The 23,781-nt window shown below is 35.9% G+C and overlaps 1 protein-coding gene across 1 annotated transcript; it reads left to right on the forward strand.

The window, feature by feature from the left end:
- Positions 1-31: 31 nt before the first annotated feature.
- Positions 32-17,642, forward strand: LOC139693654 (palmitoyltransferase ZDHHC16). The gene is made up of 9 exons (XM_071591894.1): positions 32-165; positions 243-390; positions 500-691; positions 1,092-1,209; positions 3,509-3,726; positions 4,725-4,824; positions 8,760-8,881; positions 9,715-9,785; positions 10,895-17,642. The coding sequence occupies exons 1-9, from the start codon at positions 119-121 to the stop codon at positions 11,052-11,054; spliced, it is 1,176 nt and encodes a 391-aa protein (XP_071447995.1). The 5' UTR covers positions 32-118; the 3' UTR covers positions 11,055-17,642.
- The last annotated feature ends 6,139 nt before the right edge of the window (positions 17,643-23,781 follow it).

Genomic DNA, 23,781 nt, shown 5'->3' on the forward strand with positions numbered 1-23,781 from the left:
GTACGAAATGCGGTATGAAGAGTTCATTAGAGAGTATGGATGGAATTAAATAATCCAATTTTAGATATTTAAAAAAATGGTTAGCTGAAGGATATGGCCTTTTGGGTCTCGGAACGAGATGGTAACATTAAGATGGAATGGTTCCGAGTGTTTAAGTGTAATCAGGTGAGTCGTGTCGGAGTAACAGTTCAGGTGATTTGCTATGTGTTCGGACTCATCACATTTTAAATTATTTCCCTTAGAAAAAGCATGCGGCACCGGTGGGATATGGTTAAACTGTTTTTTAACGCCTTAACCTACAATTATTTTGTCGATCAAAGTTATGTAGCCGATACTTTGATGGAACCAATGTTTTGGTTTGTTGACAACTTCACCAAAGTACTTGGCCCAGTAAGTGGATGGAAGTTAACTTAAATATTGATGATTGTAATTACTTATCATAATTAATTAATTGCGTGTTCGTTAATGATTTGACCGGTGCTTCTAAAAAATAGAACAGTTTTTTGTTTTTTCAGTTTGCAGCCTGACACTATCCGTGGTATTTATTGCATACTGGATAGGATTTCCCCACTGGTGGAACAAGAGTCAAACGGCTACGATAGCACTGCTGATTCTAGGAAATTGGCTGCTTCTTAACATTTGTTTCCATTTTTACATGGCGGCAGCTACTTCTCCTGGGCATCCTCCTGAGGTGTGTATGTATTCTTCAATCGGCATATTATTAGATTATTTCATTTTTCCTAGCTACCATAGATGACTAATGTCCTCAGTCGAGTGTCATGTGTCGAATACGTGTTTCGCAAAGATATGCGATTCATGGTTACATTTTTGTGTCACAACTCGTTTTCATTCCGGAATAAGTGGCGTTAGTTGCATTCGCACGATTAACTGATGATTGACAGTGTTTTAAATGTTTGCCAAGTAGTTCAAACTGAAGTAAAAATAGATATTTTGGCAAAAGAACCACGGTTGAAATGTAGGCATTCATGGTACGCTGCTAAGGATATTTTATTTTAAAGTTATTAATAAAGTATTTTATGCCGTTGAACATATGTTATTGGAGTATCATGTGATTTTTCTCTAATTTTTAGGATACCTTGATTCCTGAAGCAGTCAGCATATGCAAAAAATGCATTTCACCAAAGCCACCCAGGACTCATCATTGTTCTGTTTGCAATAAATGCATCTTGAAAATGGATCATCACTGTCGTATCCTTCAATATGGAAAACGTGCACCATAATTAGTAATTATTTTAAAATTAAGGTTTGGCCATTAATGGGCAGATCGGGTATGCTTACAGCGATTTAAAGCATATTTCTAGGTGCCCCAGTGGTGGTACTTATTTTACTATACAGGTATGTGCGAACTTAAAGTACTATTGTATATTGGGAAAACATTGAGCATTGTTATTTGCCATGTTTTCTGACCACTCCTGATTCATGCTCATCTTAGTTGGCTCCGAATGTCTAGACTTCATTATGACCAACATAAGTTACTTCAGTGGTTCATTTTTTACATACTCATCAATACTGTTCAATGACAGCCACTGGATAACAATAGTGTTATTACCCCATTGTTTTTAGAAAATCTATAAAATTCTCAGCCATATCCTCATCTATCCTAACACATTTTGGCAAACTGTCATACTTTCTTACTTTTTATGCTAACTCTTATGCAAGATTAGTTGTTCTTGAGTCCTATTGGCAGTGGACTCACATGATCTAAATACTTGATCAAGAGGGCTGGATGATGTTTTTGTCCTTGACATTGATCCCCGTGCTCCTCCTATGAATTGATATCAATAGCAACTACATTCCCTTTGGGAATTTCATATTAATTTATTCCACCAAACACCCATGCCAGTATCTTTTCACTGTAGATACGATATTCTCGTACTCTTATGATTTACCAACTATTGCTAATATATCTGGTTTGTAATTAAACTGGACAAATGGTTCTGTAATACTCTTTAAAACACTTATATACCCAATAGAAGGTTGTCCCATATTCCCTCCAAATTCTTTTGTTCCAATGATCAGTAGTTTGTTTCAATGAATCACTGTCACCATTGCCCATTTAAAAAAAGGTATGTTAAGTAACTCTGCAATGGGTCTTGATTTTAAATCTTTAGCGAGCATTTTTTATTTGGAAAAATTAGGCTTTTATTAATATAGTAAGGTAGGTTTAAGCTGTCTTTCTTGCCCTGTTTTAGATGTTTATACCAGGAGTTTCATTAGTATATTTTTTTACAGTTTTTACATCTGATTATTTAGAATTTTATTTTAAGTATGAAGTATTTTAAATTTAAATTTGGCAGAAAAAATTACACGCACGCATTGTAGTGACACATTTGTGTGCTGAAGCATTTGCAATTCAAATAAACATAATTTCCCCAGGATGTGCAAAGATGCCATTTCTCAAAGAATTAAAACCATGTCTTTATTTGTGGATGATAAAGTCAAATTTGATAATAATAGAGATAAGATAAAAGCAGGAAAGGCACTACTTACTGAATGCCTTGAGCGCAAATTTTCGGTATGAGATTAAAAAAAAGCACATGGTGGTGCCAAATCAGAAAGATTTGGTAAGAAATATTTTGGAGCAATGGTTTGGGGGAGTTAATGTGATTTTCAAAATGTAAATGTACATCTACTTCTAGAGTTTGAGGTTACGTACTCCAAAAATTATTCTTTTGATTTAAAAGAAGCATTCTTTTTTAATTTGCCTCCTTTTTCTTTTATAAATATAACCATCCATTTGTCGCATAGCTAAAAGCCCTGGTACTATCACTTTTGTATTTATTACACATTAGCATTATATCATTGCCATTTTAATTACAGAGTCTGTCCCAAGTATAAGTAGAATGAATCCAGGGAAATTAATATAATTCAAATCAAAGTTCATATTAATGAAATTAATCAAAAGAGTTCCTTTTGCCATCGACACACAAATTCCAGTGCCTTTGACAGTCACGGTATGCTACCAGGAAGGCATTGACTGAAACCTTGTTCAGGCATCTAGTCACAGCCAATTTGTCATCATCCAGTGTTCTAAAATGTTTACCTTTCAAGCTCCTTTTTATTCTTGGGAATAAAAAGAAGTTGGGTTGTGCCACAGTAGGGCAGCATCCAGGAGGTAATGTGACATTGTCAGCTGATCAGCCTTCTGATCTTTCAACAGACTCTTGGGGACCATCTTGGCACACATTCCTCATGGCTAAATGTTCTGTAAGAATGTTTTGCTCTGTGGTTTTCAGAATATTACAATCTTCTGCTAACATTTTGATGCTCAGGCGTCAAACTGAATTGAGCATGTGTCTTACTTGGTGTACATGTTTGTCAAACAGACGTTTAGGGCATTCCTTATGGTCAACCTCCTCCATACTGTCCCAGAACATCTTGTGTCCGTGGAAAACAGTATCAAGCTGATAATATGATCCATTTCAATTGGATATTTAAATAATTGTAGATTTCAATGCATACAATTTTCCTTAACAGTTACGAAAAGCATGGCTAAACAATTGCGTTGGTTTTGGAAATCACCGATATTTCTTCATGTACATGGTGTACATGTGTTTGGGTGTTACATTTCTCATGATATTTGGATTTGAAATTGCATACGTAGAAGTGTGGATGGATGGAGAAGAGTTTGATGATGAAGATATGAAGGATGAAGAGATTGTTGGACATCCAGTCAGAATTCACAACTCCGTGATAATACCTGTGGTAATATTGACTGTTTTTATTATTTCTCTTTTGGAATTAATCGGGGCCGTACCTGTAAGTAATTGTGACTATATGGGAGGGTGCATTTATACCACATATATGATTATTTGGTTTTTCTTGGTTGAATAGGGGATGGTTGGGTTAGGGACTAGTGTGTTGACCAAGTTTGTCCATAAGGTATCCAGCCATGAAATATTTTGAGAAAAATGACCTACCCAGAACAATGAGGCCGTAAGTCCTTATCAAAGTACTCCCCTTGGAACCTTACACACTTATCTCAGTGTCTCTTCCACTTTTCAAAACAATTGGCAAAGTCCTTTTTCGGAATGGTCATCAGTTCCCTTGTTACATTCTCTTTTATCTTGTGAATGTAACAAGAATTTCGTGCTGCAGTTGCATGGGACTTGCTCCAAACCCACAAACGATGACCCAGGTTTTCTGAAAAAGGTCATAACTGAACAAGGGTCAATGGTCTATGGCTATGACCCTGAATCCCAGCCCCATATCTTCCCAGCAGTCGATTGACGAAATAAAGGAGAATGTGAGGAAGCAGTTGATCACCATTCCGATAAAGGACTTGGCCAATTGTTTTGAAAAGTGGAAGAAACACTGGGATAAGCATATGAGGTTCCAAGGGAAGTACTTTGACAGGGACTAAGGTCTCATTGTTCTTGGTAGGCTATTTTTCTCAAAATATTCCATGGCTGTATAGTTTCCGGATACACCTCGTATGTTCAGTTACTAATGATTTATTTGTATTTGTTTACTTATTATTTTTGGTTCAGTATTTATTATTAATTGTATGGTATCAATCCCCTATCACTGTGTTCATATGTTGATGAGGGAAATAGGATGTTTTCAATGGGTTTCTTGAGTTAATGACTATAATGTTCCCGTCTGACTGGAATTAACCAATTGTACTTTATTTTTAGTTTCATAATGGTTCAATTGAGTTGTAATAATTTTCAACCTCTTTATTTTATGGCAATGGCTGGCAGAACGACCTTGTGGGTGGAAATTCATCACTCATCAAATCAAAAAGTGAAACACGAGAATGGAAGCAGACGGCCATAATTTATGCAGCAATTATTTCAGCAGGTATACCCTAATGTTTCGGTCTAATAATTTTTTTTATTAATGAATAATCTTCTGGGCCAAATGGATGAAAGAAGAAAATGGAAGACTGTTAACAAAGAGTTTTGCAAAATGAAGTACGAAGAGTTAAATAATAAATAAAGACGGGCCACAAATAAAGCAAAAGAAGCATGGTGGAAGTCGCAGTGCAAGGATATGGAAAGTTTGCAGAGGAAGGATGAAATTGGTGCGCTATACAGCAAGGTTAAATCACTTGAGCCTGTGTCTTTGCTCCTTTTCGACGTGTCTTATATCATGTACATACACCACCCACCTGGTATTTTTGTATTGTGATCTCTGGGCAAATAAAAAGTAATAATAATAACTATCGGGAAGTAAGAAGTGAAGATCTGTGCTAACAGTTAGAGATAAGGCGGGTATGATAATAGTTGACAGAGAAAAGATCCAAGAAAGATGGAAGGAATATATAGAGGCACTGTATGGTAAACAGCTTAGGCCAAAGGTTAGACATAGAAAAGGAACATGACGTAGATGAATATAGCTTAGGTCCAGACATACTCAACGATGAGATAGAAAGGGTGTTAAAGGAGATGAAAATAAATAAGGCCGTGGGGGTGGATAACATTCCTGCCTAACTACTAAAAGGTTTAGGAAGATGTGAGAGGAAGCATCTTTATGGAATGATTCGTGGTATCTATGAGGAAGGAATCTGGCCGGAAGACTTTGTGAGACAGGGTTAGTTCTTATTCCGAATAAGCTAAAGGCTACATCATGTGAGAACTACTGGACAATAAGTTTGATATCCCACGCAGCTAAAGTTGTTCTCAGGATCATAAACAAAAGGATAGAGAGTAGGGCAAATGATTACTTATGGGATGATGAGTTTGGGTTTAGGAAGGGGAGAGGTACACGTGATGCCATTGTAGTAATGAGATTATTAATCGAGAGGAATATGGAACACAACCAGGAGGTATTTGCCTGTTTCGTAGATTTCGAAAAAGCGTTTTATAGAATGAATTGGGAAAACCTAATGAATGTATTGCAGAAAATAGGAATAGATGGGAGGGAAAGGAGGCTAATCCGCAACCTGTACATGTCTCAGACTGCTCAGGTGCGGGTGGGAAACGGGGAGTCCGGATGGGCAGTGTTAGGAAGGGGTGTAAGGCAGGGTTGCCCATTATCACCATTGCTGTTCAACCTGTATGCAGAGGAAATGATCCAAGGGGCATGGGAAGAACTGGAGGTAGGAATGAAAGTGGGCAGGGAATTCTTAAAATCAATTAGGTTTGCTGATGACCAAGCTTTAGTTTGTCAGTCAGCCAAGGGGTTACAGGCATTGCTGAGTGAATTGGAAATTCAGTGCGACAGGTATGGGATGAGAATCAATATTAATAAAACAAAGGTTATGCGATTTTCTAGAAAGAAAAAGGCTAAGCTAAACATTAAAATAGGAGGGCAAAAACTAGAGCAGGTAGAACAGTTTACGTATCTCGGTAGTGTTTTGGACCAATACGGTCAAAGTAGTAGGGACGTAAGGAGATGAATTGCGCTAGGCAAAGAGGCTTTCACAAGGAGGAGGGAGTTGATGACAGGGACATTGAGTAAGGATGTTAAGAAAAGACTCGTAAAAACTTTGATATGGAGTGTAGCTATGTACGGCGGGGAAGCGTGGTCAATGAAGTAGGAGGATAGACGTAGACTGGAGGCTTTTGAAATGTGTGTGTGCAGAAGGATGGAGAAGGTGAAATGGTCGAAAAGGAAAACAAATGAGGAAGTACTTGGTATGGTGGGCGAAGAGAGGGGTTTGTTGGGAGCAATCCTATGGAGGCAGGAAAAGTGGATGAAGGGGGTGTTGACCGGCAGTGGGATGTTGAAGACTGTGATACAGTGTAGAATGTTGGGCAAAAGAGGAAAGGGAAGGAACAGGATAGGGATGTTGGACGGGATGAAGGGAGGAAGAAAGTACTCCGAGATGAAGAGGGACCTGATGTAGACTAGGTTGCTGGAATGTGTTTTGTAAGGAGTCAAAAAATATTTATTTGGTAACTGTGTCCATCCAAAAACCTACCTTAACTGGTGGATTACCTCGTAATAATAATATTAATCTTGGGGGAGCTATCCCCTGGATATTCTTCCATGGAGGTTTGCGTTGCTGGGGCAACAGTTTCATCTGCGTTTCAGTCTCTTGTCCCTTTTTTTGATCGGTGGGATCCTACTCCAGAGCTGGCAAAATTGTTGTCCCAGTAAATTGGACCCATAGAGAAGGGAACCCAAGAGGGACAAATTTCAGCATCATCACACATAATACCTTCACCAGGATTGTTTTAATGTAACACTTAAGATTTTCAGAGTCGCCACTCATTCAGGAAAATTGGGAATAATTTGGTAATAACTCAACTCATTCGGAAATTTTGGGAAACAGGGCCAAATTTTTAGAAAATCAATGAAATTGATTTGTGGATTGGGATAATGTTAGGGGACTTGTGGATCCTCAACAAGAAGGGCATTCTTTTTAGTTGTGAGATCAGTCTGTTTTAGGCATTAGCCATTCCCTGTGCAAGCCTTGGAAAAATCATAACTACAGTTTGCGATGGACTTTAGTGGTATGAGTCAATATGCAATGAGGTGTGACTTGTAAAAGATATGTATGGGCAAATCTCAAATTGGGATGTGAACGGGGATGCACGGAAATTTATTGGGAAAATCTGGAAACTTTCAGGAATGGGAACCCATCATGATTTTTAGTTGAGGTCCAGAGTTAGAATGAGACAATTAGAAAAGCCCCTATCATAAAGGAAATTTTCACTTTTGTAAGCTTGGGAAATAAATGTTTACCGCCCTGTTTAAAGCCCTTCCTGCCTCATTCATGTGATTGCTCAAATTGCTCAGAAATACATTTGTCAGATAAATAAAGTGTTGAATACAGATGATAAAAAAAATTGCTCTTATGAAAGTCTGCTTTATAGCTTTACTCCCTCTTCAATATAGCCAGTATATTAATAACTGCATCTGATTGGACACTTATACATTGCTCACCCCCAGAGGCAGGAGGAACTAGGGTCATTGAGGAGAATTTGTGCATTGATTTGGAAATTGAAATGGAAGTAGGCGGTGCATAGTATATATTCTTAAATTCTTGGTAGTTGTTATGCCTTTTTTCAGTGATAGACCCTTTTAAATGCAATAATTTCAAGCACCTTGAGTCCACAGGGTTAAAGATAATTTTCACACTCAAAGACGTTTACCTTAAACAATTTCAAAGGAGCTATGAGAGATGTTGCAATAGTAGCTTTCAACAGAGTCATCCACGAATGTATATTACAATGTAACTGTTTCCAAGTGTGAAAATCATTCACCTTGGCCGGTATTCAAACCCTCGATGTCTTGTTGTGGAATTTCTACCTTTGTAGCTTCACTGACTAAAACAATTGGCTGAATATTGAGGGATCTGGGTTCAAATCCTGGTCATGGTAAATGTTTATAACACTTTTAAATCATTGCATTGTAATGCCCATTACCAGATGACCAAATTAAAGGTTATTGTCGTGGCATATCCTGCAGTTTCTTTGAAATTGTTGACTCCTCAATTGTGTGAGAGAAAAAGGATTCTTACATCTGTAAAACAGTCTGTTTACCCTAATTTCTCTCTTCTCTCTCATTTACCTTGATAATGGGGACAAAATTATTCTGTGTGTGTCAACATTAACCATGTATTATTTGGCATAGGTTGATTTTTGCATGCTAATTTTTGTCCCTTTAATTGGCTCCAATCCAAGGTCTTTTAATAATATTTTTAATATTTCTACTCGAAAATATTTTTTTCAAGGGAATAGAAAGCTCTTCTTTGTATTTTAAATAAGTTATTAAAATTCTGGGCTTTGAATAGCTTTTCCAGGGAATTTGACCATGGAATGATTGCTGTTTATTTCCTCTTTCAGCGGTGTTTATGGCCCTGGGGTCGCTGTCAATATGGCACGGAAGACTCATTAGCCATGGGGAAACCAGTATTGAAGCTCACATAAATCGTGCTGAAACAAAACGCTTAGCAGCTGAGAATCGGGTTGGTTTCTCTAATTATGCTTTTTGATTTTTACACTTAAGAATTTTTGCTCTGTTTAAAACATTATTTCTGGAGGACAGTCATTTTTGACCAATTCCACCGACTGTAAGAAAACTTTAATGACCAGGTACCCCTATACTGTTGGTGTCTGTTGTCTTTTGATGGGAATACTACAGGTATTACACCACATTCTTACATGGTGTTGTTTTGAGCGTTTGATTCTCAGAAACTAATGTAAGCTTATATATTTTACTTTCATTCTTTCTTAATCTCTAATCTTAAAAAAAATTAGTTATTTAAAAAAAATTAGAATATAGTAAAAATAAAATGCAATCATTTTATTCTTAAGGAACCATTATGATTGTGTGTGTACTTTTCTGTTTTATTATGTGCAGACTTGAGTTTATATGCCTAACTGCACGTATGTCTGTGTATATCATGTGTGTATGTATGTATAAATGTGTATATGCATGTATACCCCTCTATAAATATGTACATATTCACATGGATATAGATATAAGGAAAAGGGATAAGGGCACATTTAATATACTAACGAAGGAGAGGTAGGGAAGGCAGAATTGAACAGATCACAAGTGCAAAAATATTTCATTGACCAGGACTTGAACCACAGATCTTTTGACTTGTCGGGCCGATGCTCTTACCACTTGAGCAATTGAGGAAACATAATTTACGCTGAAATCTGTGGGGGGTTTATGCAACCCAGTGCCCTGCCGTACTACAAATAAAATACTATAAATAAATACGATAAATAATAATTAATAGTTGTAATTATATTTCAAACTGATACTGATCTAAGTGTTGCTCTTTTCCAGATCTACAAAAACCCCTATAACTTTGGTCCGCGCAAGAATTGGAGGTTGTTTCTTGGTCTTGTAGGTGGCAGGTATGATGATTGCTTCATTGTCTCCTAACTTGAAAGGTGGTTTGTCATTTTGGTATTCATGTCACATGTGGTCTACAATAGTTTGTAATAATTTGTTGAAAGAAGACTCATATTTAACTGAATAAATACTGTGTATCATTGCAAAATACTAAACAATTATTATAATAGATTGGAAACATTTTATCAACGTATAATTATATCTGCGGTAATATAGATGAAGAATCGATTCCTTCCCACAATGGAATTGCCAACTGTGCTTCACACACCATGTGGCAAGGTGCTCATCGCCTCGATTTTTTTTGTTTGAAGTTTGATTGTTCCCCCACTTGTACGAGAGACAGTGGAGTTTTGTCATCATCTTTTATCAGGCTCCTTTTTATTTCTTAAGAACATGACAGTCATTTGTTTAATTTGAGTAATTTCATAGAATTGCTACAAGCTAGCAAGCCTGTCTATCAGCGTAGACAGGGTCAGTTATGTTTTCATTTGATTCTATTTAAAAAATGCATCAATACACTCATTTCTGTAAACATTGCCAATTTGCAATCCTATAGTCAGAGGTCATTCTCATTATTAAAACTTGCAGTGAAGAATTTCCTGTAGACTGGATACAACACTTTGATTTTGGTTGTAAACTACGAGGGTCATCCGGAAAGTAGTACCCGTTCGTGCCGCATGAAGTGCTGACGACGCGAGTAGCCGCTGGACGAGGTCAGATAGCTTCAGTGGCTTGTCTGCCTTCTCTGAGCCAAGTTGCGTGACGCTAGCATTGCCTGTGTTGTTTCTGTGATTGTTTACAATGTTTAAAAAAATTGAGAACGCCGCCAGTTGTGAAGTGAGGGCAGTGATTAAATTCCTCAATGCAAGAAACGTTCGCCCATGTGATATTAATCGCCAATTAAAGGAGGTGTATGGAGACAATGTAATGGAACGAACGGGTACTACTTTCCGGATGACCCTCGTACTTATGGCATAATGACCAATATGTTTTCAATTTCTTTTTATTGGGGGAAACGTTTATTGCTGAAATGCTTTGTTGACATGAATTTGCTTTTTTACTCATTGTGATATGATTGTAAAATCGACTCTCTCTCTTTGTTGTGAAACAGAACATGGTTGCATTTGGTGATCCCGTCGGCTCACAAACCCGTCGGAAATGGTTTGACGTGGCCCACTATTCATTCAGAAGAAAGCGACGAGGAATTGATCCAAGTTGGAAGTAATGAATGCAAAGCTGGGTTGATTGCAAAAAACCTCAAGCAGCCTTAGAAGTTTTATCTTGGAGTATGTTTGGTGCATTCCTGTTTTGTCTGGCACAGTTTGTATTTTTGTCTTTCATGGAGCTGATTTTTGTAAATTAATCAAACTTCATGGAAATCCAATTTTTTTCCTGAAGATTGGGTAATATACATGTTATGAATTGGCTCCAAATTGTGGAAAGACTTCCTGCATAGATGGTGGTGTCTCCAATAACATCATGGCAGGCAGTCAGTGATTCTCTGGTATGATTTGTCGGTTGTTCAGGAAGGGATGTGGATGAAATATAATTTTTAAGCATTTTGCTTAGTTATTTATTGTGACTGAGAACCATATATGTTTGAAACAATTCAAAGTGGAATCTTCAGCCTTAGTGATCGATTGAATACCTAAGGCTATGGCTAAAGTCAGGGTCAAGAAATCAATATAAATTTGGTTTTTCTATTCACAGCGCAGGAGAATCCATTGCCATGCCTGAAAAAATAATTATGATAATTAAATAAATATGTTTAGAAAGCAATGTAAAATTAGTTAGCACACGTGATCTGTGAATAATTTGTAATTAATTATTTTCTTTGGAAAATGAAGTAAGAAGTCTTAATCAGTTAACTGATTTTTGCTATCCAAATGTGAAATGTTTGGTCGAAAAAAGTGGGCTTCTCATGTGACTCAACTGTAATTTGATAGGTTTTCATTGGGCTTTTTGTTTGAGAAATTTCTTGAATTGTGATCGAACATATTTGGTGGATGGCTGTGTGAATGTGTTGTTTGTAATTATATTCTGCGTTTAGGAAATGGAATCCTAAACTAATGCAAGTGTAGAATACTTGTAAGAAATATTTTGTGGAAATTACATTGTTTTATTTTTCTTTGGCAAAGTTTTGTACTGATCATACTTCATTGAGTTCAATTAATGGCATAGCTTATTCTAGTTGGATCATGAAAAATATTTTAAAGTGTGTACAGACATAAATTGTCTTTGAAACTTTTTTTTTATAGCCGTAGCTCTGTATTCAAGGTCAGTATTTTTCAGTTTTTTTTTGCACATCTTTTCTAACAGATAGTACAAATGATTTCGTAATATTTCATTGAATGTTCACGTTTTGATTCTGAAGTTAGGTGTTTTTGTATGTCGTAGTTGTGGTGGGGGCCAAGAGGGACATATAAATGAGCCCATTCCTGTGTGTGTGTGTTAGTGTCCTACTCATGCCTATTTTTTATGCATGCGTACATATGTAAACCTGCCATCAATCCTCTTTTTTTTTTATTGACCGTAAAATTACACTTGGCTCTGAAATTATATTTCTAAGTCTTCTATGAATGCGTTCAACCTTTTCTATACTCTTTAGATTATTAAATGACAGTGTGATAGTCTTGTTATTAATCCTAATGAGGAAAGCACCATTGGGACCAAACGATTCAGACCAACTGACAGAACGACTTTGGGCCTTCCCGTACATAGATAGGGTGGCCACTTTAGTTAGGAAAATCAGGGAACCAAATGAGGAAAGAGGGCAGAATTCTTTGAAGAAGTCGGGAAATTGTTGTGTAAATCAGGAGTATTTTATGAGAAATGAGAATTACTGATGAGGATGATGTTCCTTTTAGTTGTGAGATTGTTTTTTTTGTTTAGCATGGAAGCCTTTGTGCATCCAGGATCGTGCATTGTGAAAATCAGAAAAAATGAATAGCAATCTGCGTTGCATGAGTGGCTGCCCTGCAAGAGTTTCAGTGAAAACTGTCTATAGTGGAATATTGCAGAGCCAAAAACATTTCTGTTGCTTTAAGTTTTTGGAAACATCCAGGTGTTTGAGTAAATATATTACTGGTTTCTGTGTAATTGCAACGTATTTTTGTTGAATTAATCTTCATGTGTCGTATGATGTTTGATAAAAAATTAAAGTAAAGAGTCATCGCAGTTGATGAAATTTGATATTTGAAACACTGTGAGGTAACACACATAGTCGTTTGGTATATTTTTATTACATTTTGGTACACACACTTAAATTGGAATTTAAATGTTAAAATTTTACAAAGGAATCAATTTACAATGAATAGACATTCAGATAAAGTAATCACTTATTGAGTATTTGTGATTTCTTGGTCTCTAAATGTTTTTATTCCCATTGTCATTTATTAACTTTAAGAATTGTGTCATTTTACTCCGAAAAGCATTAGCATTAATCAATCAATTGTATCCTAGTATTTCCAATATATACATATTTTTCCAGCTCTTTAATCATTGGTCTTGAGTGAGGAAAGTTACTTTCTACGATATGAACTATTAACTAAATATGATATTAACTAACTAACTAACCTGTACATTAAGGATAACACTTAAAGAATTAAGTGGCAGCATTTATACATTAAATTCATGATTTTTCATATGCACATTTAAGGTTTATTCTTTAGTTTTTCGAATGGCTGTTCCTTTTTTTCTCGGGACATTCTCTTTGAAATAATTTTGGATCACATATTAGTGTTGCACTCTTGTTTATGGTATTTTTAAATATTGATTCTATCCTAAATTTATTGAATTCCTATTCCAAATTATTTAATAATTATGTTCCCCACACAACTAATGAACAGTATGCACAAGCTATGAAAAATCTGTTTGTGAATATTGGGCATCCTGTTCATCTGAGCAAACTGACCCATCTAACTTTGTCCTTGAAAGTGTGTCGATTTGTAATTGGGGGAAAGAGAAACATGGTATGTTGTAGTTGATAGCTGTACAAAATTGATTACCAAATGGAGATCTCCAAGTTAGCCACTAATTTGCCTAAACATGGTTCAAATTATTTGTTTGATAGAAACCTATGTATCCAGGTTTGAATGCGTGAAGAATTGCATATTCAAGGTTGGGTCTAAGGAATTTCTCCATATAGAACAAGTTTTTGCTGTGTGGGGTCAAAACTATGGACAGATTTCACTGTACTATGTTGCTGGAATACTTAAATCAATTAATGCCCTCTGCCATGAAAATTCGTAGAAAAATAGATTGTGCTGTTTATAAGTGTGATTGTTTTTCAATATTTTTTGTGCCATATTTAATTCGTGTGTGTTATGTCAGAAGTATGTCAAGCCTCTTTCTGAATGCACTTATGCTTTTATGTTCACGAATTGACTGGTAGCAACAGGATAAATATTTATCATTGCCTTGACCTTTATCCATGTGCCTCATTGCCTTATGCACATGCTCTAGTTTTTTTTGTTAAGTAATCTTCTTATTATCTTCATTGGACTAGAAAAAATTTACTTTGAAAAATACTGAATAAGCTTGGCAACTGAAGACTATGAAACAGTCATGTTGTGTTATATTATGGTTATAAGAAGAACGTGGAGGGTCTAAGAAAACTATGACACATCTTCATGGATACCTTAAGCCCTCCTTCACAACCAAAACTATGTTTAACCTAGAGTATTTGTCCTTTCTTTTCATAACTCCCCTAATGCCGTCCAAAATGTCTCTTCTCTTCAGCGTTTACGGAACATTTTACCTTCTATCGAAGCCTTCAACATCCAGCTCTCCTCCTCAAATGTCTCCTGCTATCACTTTTTTATCCTTCTTAAAATTTCTCCTGGCAAGATCCTCTCCTTCCATCAACCACATTCAACATTTCTTCATATTGAGTAGTTTCAGGCGTGATGATGTGGAATCAGAACGTAATAAAGATAAAAATAGTGATAATTTACCACCGGTTATATCTAGTTGAACATTGTTACTATCTTTTCTTTGCTGCATTTCTTTGCTTGTCTTCATCTCCATCAAGTCAGTTTTAATCTCCATTCTCACGTTTCCAAAGCTTCCTGTCTAATTTTCTTCTTTCTCCTCAAATATCACTCGAACTATATGAATGTTGCACTCAATATTGTTGAAGTTCTTGCATCAAAACACAAACTATGCAATGTGATATCCATATTGTGTGAGTATTCGTTAAAAAATTATGGAAAATGGTAGGTTATGCATGGGTTTTGTGTCAGTGGGTAGCAAAAAATAAGTGTGCTAGAATTCTTAAGAAATGATATGATTGATGGAGATGAGTGTAAATGAGTTGGGAGTGGGAATGTGGTGGAACCTGATGAAAATCTGTTAGCTTAGGTTTACAGTGTTTTCCTCCATGGCCCTTAGAAAAAAAAGATCAGGGAAAATTCATCAAAATTACCTTAGAAACAGAATGTGTACTGTTTGTGAGTTCAATTTTAAGCTTGCAAATGTCAATCATCAAAGTCCAATCCCATAAAACTAACATTTGTGTGCCATTGCTAAGAAAAATAATGATTGATGCGTCAGTTCAAGGATTTGTTTCATATTAATTTTGCGGAAAAGTTGTTTTCAATATGATCATTTGATTTTTTAGGCCTAACATTAATTTGAAGGTCAGGCATTCATGAGAAGTATTATTATTTCATGTCAGTTTTATCTAAGGAATAGTAAAACTCTACCATAGTCATGATGGGCGGACAGCCACTGCTTGTTTAAGTTGACAGTTCGTGTATTTCCTAGTTTCCATATGTTTTTTTTCTTGCCATGTGCAAGAGGCAGTCTGGAGCTCATATTCAGCTGTGGAAGGAAGCACTGTTCTGTTTTTTTATATTAATAATCCAACATCTTTCACTTTTGATGGATCATTACTTTTTATACATTCATTATTTCATGATGAATTCAGGGTTGGAAGCATCCGTGTGAAACAGGTTGTGATGAAATTAATGGAAAAGATAAGGAAAATTTGTCTAAAATTGGATAGAATTTTTTTTGAGGACATTTACAATGATTCGAATTTCACCTCACTGGTCGGAAAGTATGAAAGAGGTTCAGTTGTACATAATGAATGATGCCTCTGATGTAATATTTCACAGTTACAATGAAAAATGCAGTCTCTAACATGCAGATTTTTATTAAGTTCTAAACTGTTATGTCTCCTGCTTCATTCAAACTGTTTTCAGTGGTCATCCTGCCAATTTTGAAAGGTGGATACAGATTCTATTTTGAGGCATGGAAATACTAGTGTAAATTTTTGTGGGCTATGCTTTCTCTGGATGCATTTGAAAAATGTTGGGGTTATTTGAGAAGATTTTGCGATTGTTCGTAATTTTCCCTAGAGACAAATACCCAATTTGATGCCCAGTGCTTTTATAAGGAGAAACAAGAAGTATGCCATTGAAAATGAATGATGGAATAAGCCTGTGGATTTCATTGATAAGTTGTGATGAGTTCTTATTATTTTCTTGACATTGTGTGAGTTACGTCAAAAAAGCAGGAAGTTCCACATTGTCTATGTGTTAAATTATCCTCACTTTTGAAAAAAGTGTGGTATCTGTGATAAAATCAATTTTACTATCAATGGGAATTTATAAATATGGTCCGCCAACTTAAGTTTCAATTTGTATGCGTGAAAAAATGAAATGATGAAGGTTTTATGTTGAAGATTTTTGTGGTCTGACTTGTGATTTTGTATTTCTATGATTCTTCTGTTATGATCCATCCTGTTAGTCATCACATATTTGACTCGGATAGAGGACACTGCAATTTCTCACAATGTTTTAGACTCGTGCAAATAATTTATTCAAGGGCTCTGTTCTTACTCAGGTTGTATTGTGTATCTGTTAGCCAATGTCAGGGTTGCCTCCTATCTGGAAAACTTGGAAATGTCATGGACTTTTATGTGGGTATGGAGTGTAGGTAAAGTCATGGAATCCTGGAATAATCACTGGAAAAATTGTGTCTAGGTTCGTCTTCTTTATATTTTTGATAGTGTGTTGTGCAAAATGGATCTAGTGGTTTTTTTTAAGGAAGACTGATTTTTGTGATTTTTCATCATGTAATATGTAAAATGAGCAAAAGTTATTCCTTGTACTAATCTGTGTATAATGCAGGAATTGTCTAGTGAAGATTTGTTTAGAATATTTAATGTTTGAAATTTTTTTGTTGCATTTTATTTTATTTGTTAAAAGCTTTGCTATAATATCTTAATCTTAAATCATCCATGAAATTTGGACACGTGAATGCTTTTCCTACATGTTAATATTGTTCCGCAGGGTTTGTTATCATATATGTCTGGCTGGAGATTCAATGCTCAGCTATAGTTTGTGGATTATGCAAATGATGACTTGAGGAATTATGCAAATTTAACCTTGTGAAATTACCTTAGTTGGTGATACATATTATTACTACTAGTAAGAATTCAATCTTAAACAGGAAAGAAAAGAGTTTCTCATTTTTTTCGGACACAGCATTTGTAACTGAAATGATATCAACGTTTTTGACCTATTTAATCTTTTGATTTTTGTTGTGCAGCATGCTGTTAAAGTATAGTGTATACATGTAGGTTATCTAAGGCAATGCTGCTCGAAAATGGTGCATTTTGATTCTTAGAGTTCAAATTTAAGGAAATGTATGGAACCAAGTGATTTTATGTTTTGGAAAACCTGGCAGAGTCTGGGAATGATGAAATTATAGTTAAGAGGCAATCCTGAATGTGCTGTGTATTAAAATTAGTAGTATTCTTTAAAGAGAGATAGATGCCATTCTTAAATTGTAAATATTTTCGATTTTGACTGTTACTAACAAAAAAACCTGTATAAGTGTTAAGGATTGAAGGCATGTACTAATATATTTGCTTTGTAATAAACTTGTTTTTATATTTGGGTGGCTGTTTAATTCACAGAAGATAATGAAGTTTAGCAGTGTGGTGTCTATATCATTACAACATTAGAAGATATTGTTTTGTATCAAGTTACATGTATGTTTTGGGTAAGCATTTTTTAGATTCTTGTCAACTCAACACTACCCTCTCACCGTCATCCCTTTTTTTCAAATCAATGAGGAGGTATTCATCAGGGAATTGATGGAAATCCAATGAGGACTTTCAGTCAGTGGATAGCTGATGTTCTTTCATTGATCTGCATAGTGTGTTTATACAATGTCAAGTCTTGAGGCAGAATCAAGTGAGTGTTTTGGGAGTCTGGGTTGGGAAAACTGAAGGTAGTTGAGGTCTAGCTTTGTAGTGGTCCTCTCGGGATATGACTATTTATTCTATTAATTGGCTTTATCATTTACATCTGTCGAAAATTGATTTATAATTGCCAGAAGATAATTTATTAAATATGGTGAAATTGATGTCATTTCACAAAACGTGACTGACTAGTGCTAGAAAAGCTTGTAACAATTCGAGAAGAGAGCAATATCTATTGTAAGTGCAAATCAGTACAATATTATATTTTATTATTATGCTACAAGTTGGTGACTTAAAGTGTTTACTTTTTGCCCTATTTATTGATAAAATTACGAATTAGTTCGTTAGCAATTAATTATTAATGAATGGCTTAATTGTTAAACTTTGTCAACAATAATTGCCTAAGTATTTGATTCACCACAACATTTTTTTTCCCCTTCACAACAAAGAATGGGAAGATTTGGGAATTAAAACTAAAGGAGTGTGTAGGGAAATATAAGTAGAAAAAACTGGGGAAACATTAATTGCAGATCTGAGTACAAATTACTGAAATTCTTCAAAACAGCAGCCTTGTGCACCAATACCCACCATGGTACACTCCCTGGAAGGCATCGACATGAACCTCATCCTTTGAAAATTAGTGTTACATATGCCGCCTCCTTCCAAATGTTTGGCAGGGCATTGTTGTGTATGGTACGTAACATTGAGTAAATGAATTATTTAATTTGGAACTGCACTATCACCCAATTTGAGAAATTCATTAGGATTCCATCTGATCCTCCTGTTTTCACTTAATTCTCCTAATTTTTCTATTTATATCCGAGTTCATTGTTTAAATACTTTTCGTATTAGATATTTTTGTCCCTCCTATTACGATGACTCAAGGAGGAGTGCAGTACTGAATCTAAAGAATCCACTTTATTTACCCTCCCCTTGAATACACTTGCATACCAATTCTTAAATGCATTAACCTTTTCTTTCTCTCCTACGATTAGGTTTCCTTTTACGGTTAGAGTACTGCTCTTGTTTTAAGTAATGCTACATTTTTTCTATTTTCTATCTCCTCCTTTGCTATGATTTATAAAATTTATTTCCAATATCATTGAAGAGTATGTTATGTAGAAGGTTTCTTCTAGTGAGAGCAAATGGGAAATGTATTTGTAAAGGAGAAATTTAATGTTTTCCAACAAAGTTGAACTAAGCAGGGGAAGTATTTCAGGTGTCCCCTCCGGCCAATCCTAAGAAATTCCCTGGTTGATCTCACTCTACACTGTGTGTGCAGGGTGCGCTGCTTTAATCCGGACAAACACGCGTTTCCTTGAATGAGATTGCCTCGGCAGGCTAGCGAAACCTTCCCCAGACTTCTCCAAAGCATTATACTTAGCCACAATATCGTAAACAGTTGATCTGGGGTACCCGAAGAATCGAAATAGTTCGAAATATAACGCCCAGTGCAAACACTTTTGAAAATAGCGGCTCTTCGATTGTGCTCCGCACTTTATGTAACATATCAGCTATTTTGAGGTTTATGACTGTTCACTAGATGCCTATAGCTTTCAAGAATGCTAATCGTGACCTCCAGTGGAACTACGATATGGCAGGGAATTCAAATTGGAATTTGTCCGGATTGAAGCACTGCGCCCTGTAGTCAAATCCTGGTTACAACCCTCCCACAGTTATATTTATCTTCTCTATTTTAATTCTTTTGCTATTCTTTAGCTTAGTAATTGCATTTATCTCTATCGAATACAGTGGTCCTGAGAAGGACTTCTTTTTTATTCTCGTCGACTTCTGGCTGTAGACAGCGGTCCCCTTATCTCTTCCTTTTTCAGGAGAGGCTGGTGGCTTGGAAGTGTTGCTCCTGCTCAGGTCTGGCTGCTGGGCTGTAAGAGAAGAGGGGAGGGAAGAATTAAGTGGGGGGAAGTGTTTTTTGACTATTATATTGGAAATTTGAAGTCTGCCTGTTGAGGGTGGGCATGTTTTATGTGACAGTAAATATTCTTTTTTGTGGACTAGATCCATCATGCTTAATGCTCTAAAGAAGATTCCACGGAAAAGTAATACAAAGGATTATACTGGTGAACTTGGTTCTCTTTTAGATGGAGTTAATAAGCCTCTTCCATCAGTCTTCATTAATTTAAAATTGTTCCTTGGAACAGAAAATTACTTAAAATTTACAACACGAATGAGGATTTATGTGGTCATATGAATTACCCAAACCAACTGAAAATGAAAGCAATCAATTTGCGACTGACAACCGATCAAGTCTAATGAGAAGGAGACTCATATATTTCCATCCACATAGCTATGGGTCAGGAAAAATTCGGTCGGCTTTGATCTGGAACTATTCATGGGCCAAATCTTGGCATACACCTTCCCATCATGAGGATTGACTGATGGGCATATTTTCCATTTCCCTATAAATACTTACCTGAATGGGAATTAGGGTGACATATTTGTCCTCTGAACTGTTTTGTCCAGTTTTGAATGTGTAACACATTTGATAATTTGAATTATTTCAGCAAACACCTAAATACTGAGGATGCGTGGAATTATTTCCTTGATATCACTTGCTCAGCTGCTGACCAATTCATACTAAGTAAATTTCAAAAGAGAATAAGGAACGTCGATGTTTTAAAATGTGGAATTTAGTCGATTTGGTGTGATGGCAAAGATTTAAAGCTCCACAAATTGAAAAAAATACAAAGTTATTTATTCAGCAAAGAACAGAATGAGACAGCGCAGGATTTTATAGACATAATTAGGGCGAACGGAGTGAAAGGAGTATGTCAATTCAAAATAAAATAATTGTACTAACACTTAAGATGGGAATCAGATTTGATATTATGTAACAGTCAGTTTCAGGATAGTGAGACATTAATTAGCCCATTTAAAAACATCAAAGACAAAATAATAAACAGTAATTCTGAAAGGGTCAATATTTTGCACTCCTCTTTTCAAAGGGTTTTTTCCTCGTTCCCACAGTACCTCTGATAGCCTGCTTAATCATTTTCTCCGACTGATGCCTGAAATTGAAATCTTACATAGCTTAGTAGTAGAATGACTGCTGAAGTTCATAATATCAAATAAATTCTCTGATTCTAATCAAATACCAGTATACACATTTAAGGAACTAACATTAGAAATTTTGCCAATATCTGGAGGTCATATTGATCCCAAAGGATGGAAAAGAGCCAATTTTTAAAAGTGGTGTAGGGGAGGAACCTGGTAAATACTGATGTATCTCCATCACATCTATATTATGGAAGGTCTTGGACTATATGACTGTTAGTTCTGTAATGAGACATTTTAATACTAAGGATAGTTAACAAAATATCATCCAAGGTTCTGTAAGATCCCGCAAGATCCAAGTTGCAGTTGCTGGTACCTTGAGTTTGGCAGAAAATACATTTTGGTGGCTTTTCTAGGCCTGAAAGTATCTTCTGACAAAGTGACTAATAGCAAGCTACTTAGAAAGCCAGAAGCCTATAGGATAGATAAAAATACCACATACTCCATCAAAGACTTTATAATGATTGTACTCAAATGGTAATGTAGGATGTTTTTAACTCTACTTCAATCAAAGTTGCAATTGGTGATCCCCAAGCAAACCTCATTAAGTCCATTTTTTCCTTATTTACCCTAATAAAGTAATGTGGTTTATTCGTAGTAAAATTCAATTGAGACAAGGCAGCCATCAACAGCAATGGTGCAATACAAGGCAATTAATTATATTTAAAGAAGTATGTAGAAAGGAATTCTTGGAATATGGGTAGCTTTTCCTACTCCCCATGGACAATTCATGGTATGAGCCCTGAAAAATTCAGGATTCACTTTGCTGGACTGTGTCTTGCCTGGCAGTGGGAGATTCAAGGAAGGCTTCCACGGTTGTCATTGCATGAAATTCTTGCAAAATTGAATTGATAACAGCTGTTCAAAAGACACTTGTGAAGGCTGAAGTAGTTGGAATAAGGACTTGGAATGTTAGCACGTTATTAAGAGCATGGAAATTACAAAAAAAGGAGGAGACGCAGTGGGGAAAAATAGATATTTCATAGCTGAGAGACATGAGATGGTATGGTAATGAAGTTATGCGGAGTGGAATATGTAGGAGCAATAGAGTAACATACAGATGAACGGAACAGAGCAGATGGCTGATAGTAGTATTGAATAAAAAATTAAGAAGAAGCCTATTATACATACAGCAGTTGGGCTATAGAATATTACTCGCAGAAGAAAAAACTGGACCGATAAATTTGGCCATTATTTTAGGTCTAAATGACAAGTAGTCATAAGGAAGAAGAAATAGAGAGGGTATACAATCAATCAGAGGATATAACTACAGGTATTCCTGGAGGGAAAACATTTGATTGCCATGGGATGAATTAGAACACCATGGTGGGTTGAGGGAGAGAATAGAGTGAGGTAGGAGACTTTGGTTTAAGAATAAGGTATGACCATAGAGAGAAACCAATAGGTTTCTACTGTGTGTGTGAAATTTTAAATCATAATGAAGACATGGCTTAAACAACAAAATAGCCTGAAAATGTACAGGGATTCATGGAGATATCAATTAGTTTAAGAGGGTTGCTTTTTATATTTTCAGTCTAATAATAAAAAGACAGTAATTTATTGTTGAAAATGGCATTATTGTTTTTCGAAGTATTCTCCATGATAATCAATACACTTAATTCCTCTAATTATTGGCTCCTCTAATTATTTTGATATGCTAATCAGTTAATCATAGCAACGTTTTATAAATCTGGCTCCTCCATGATACACGGGATACAATTGGGTAATCAATCCTTGTACTTCATGAGGATCCCATATATTTGCAGCATATTCTAGTTCCAGATTAACAAGCATGCATTTGTCAGGAATGGCATTTTCTATGTTTCTTATGTATATTCGGAAATGTGTACATAAAAACTTCAAAAAAATTTGGTTTATTTGTTTCCTTTATGGAATAATATCTATTTTTCCATTAATGAAACCTTTTTTATTTAGTTATATTGGCTCCCATTTAATAACATGTTACACAAATTAATACATTGTCAACAAATATGAATTTCCAAATAGACAAGATGGCATGTTTCAAAGTGGACACCTCCCTAAACTGGCCAATTTTTTGTTCCCCGTATTCGGTCATTGTAAGAAAGTTCCGCTTGGTAAGAAGAAGGAAGGATTATGGATTAAGGATTTGTTATTGATATAATTAGGTAATTTTATTGTTAATTTGGATGTAGGTACACTCTCATAGGAAACCGAATAGGATGGTCCTCCATTTGTGTTCTCTTTGTGGACAATGGAGTGAGCATGTGGGTGGTTGGTCCTGGTTGTCTCTTCCTGCTAGCACGGTGGGTGTTCTGTCAGCGCTGTATCGGAGTTCTGGTAAACTGCAGTGGGGCGCCAGTGATAGGAGGGTGTGGCCGTTACGTCTGTGCAATATCTGTAACACGTCCTGCACCTAAAAATAGAGAAGAAAGAAAGAAAGACATGGCGGTTTACCTGGGGACATTCTCCTCAAGTGAACCGGGCACTCCACCCAAACCATATACACGAGACTTGAAATGAGTTTTCTCTTTATTAGCACTACTTGTGGATTTTAGGGTACCCTACTGCTCAACCACAACTTCTGCAAAGCTAAAGACTTTTTTGCAGCTTGATCTAAACGAATTCATTCACTGAAAAACAATTTCATGCTAATTTGCAAAGGTTTTAATAACTGATAGGTTTTCCTAGTCTGTAGTTAGTATACTGCCATATTTCCCAATACATCCATC

This window comes from Hetaerina americana, unplaced genomic scaffold, assembly GCF_022747635.1.
Source record: "Hetaerina americana unplaced genomic scaffold, ioHetAmer1.1.p SCAF_5, whole genome shotgun sequence".
NCBI classification, from domain to species: Eukaryota; Metazoa; Arthropoda; class Insecta; order Odonata; family Calopterygidae; genus Hetaerina; species Hetaerina americana.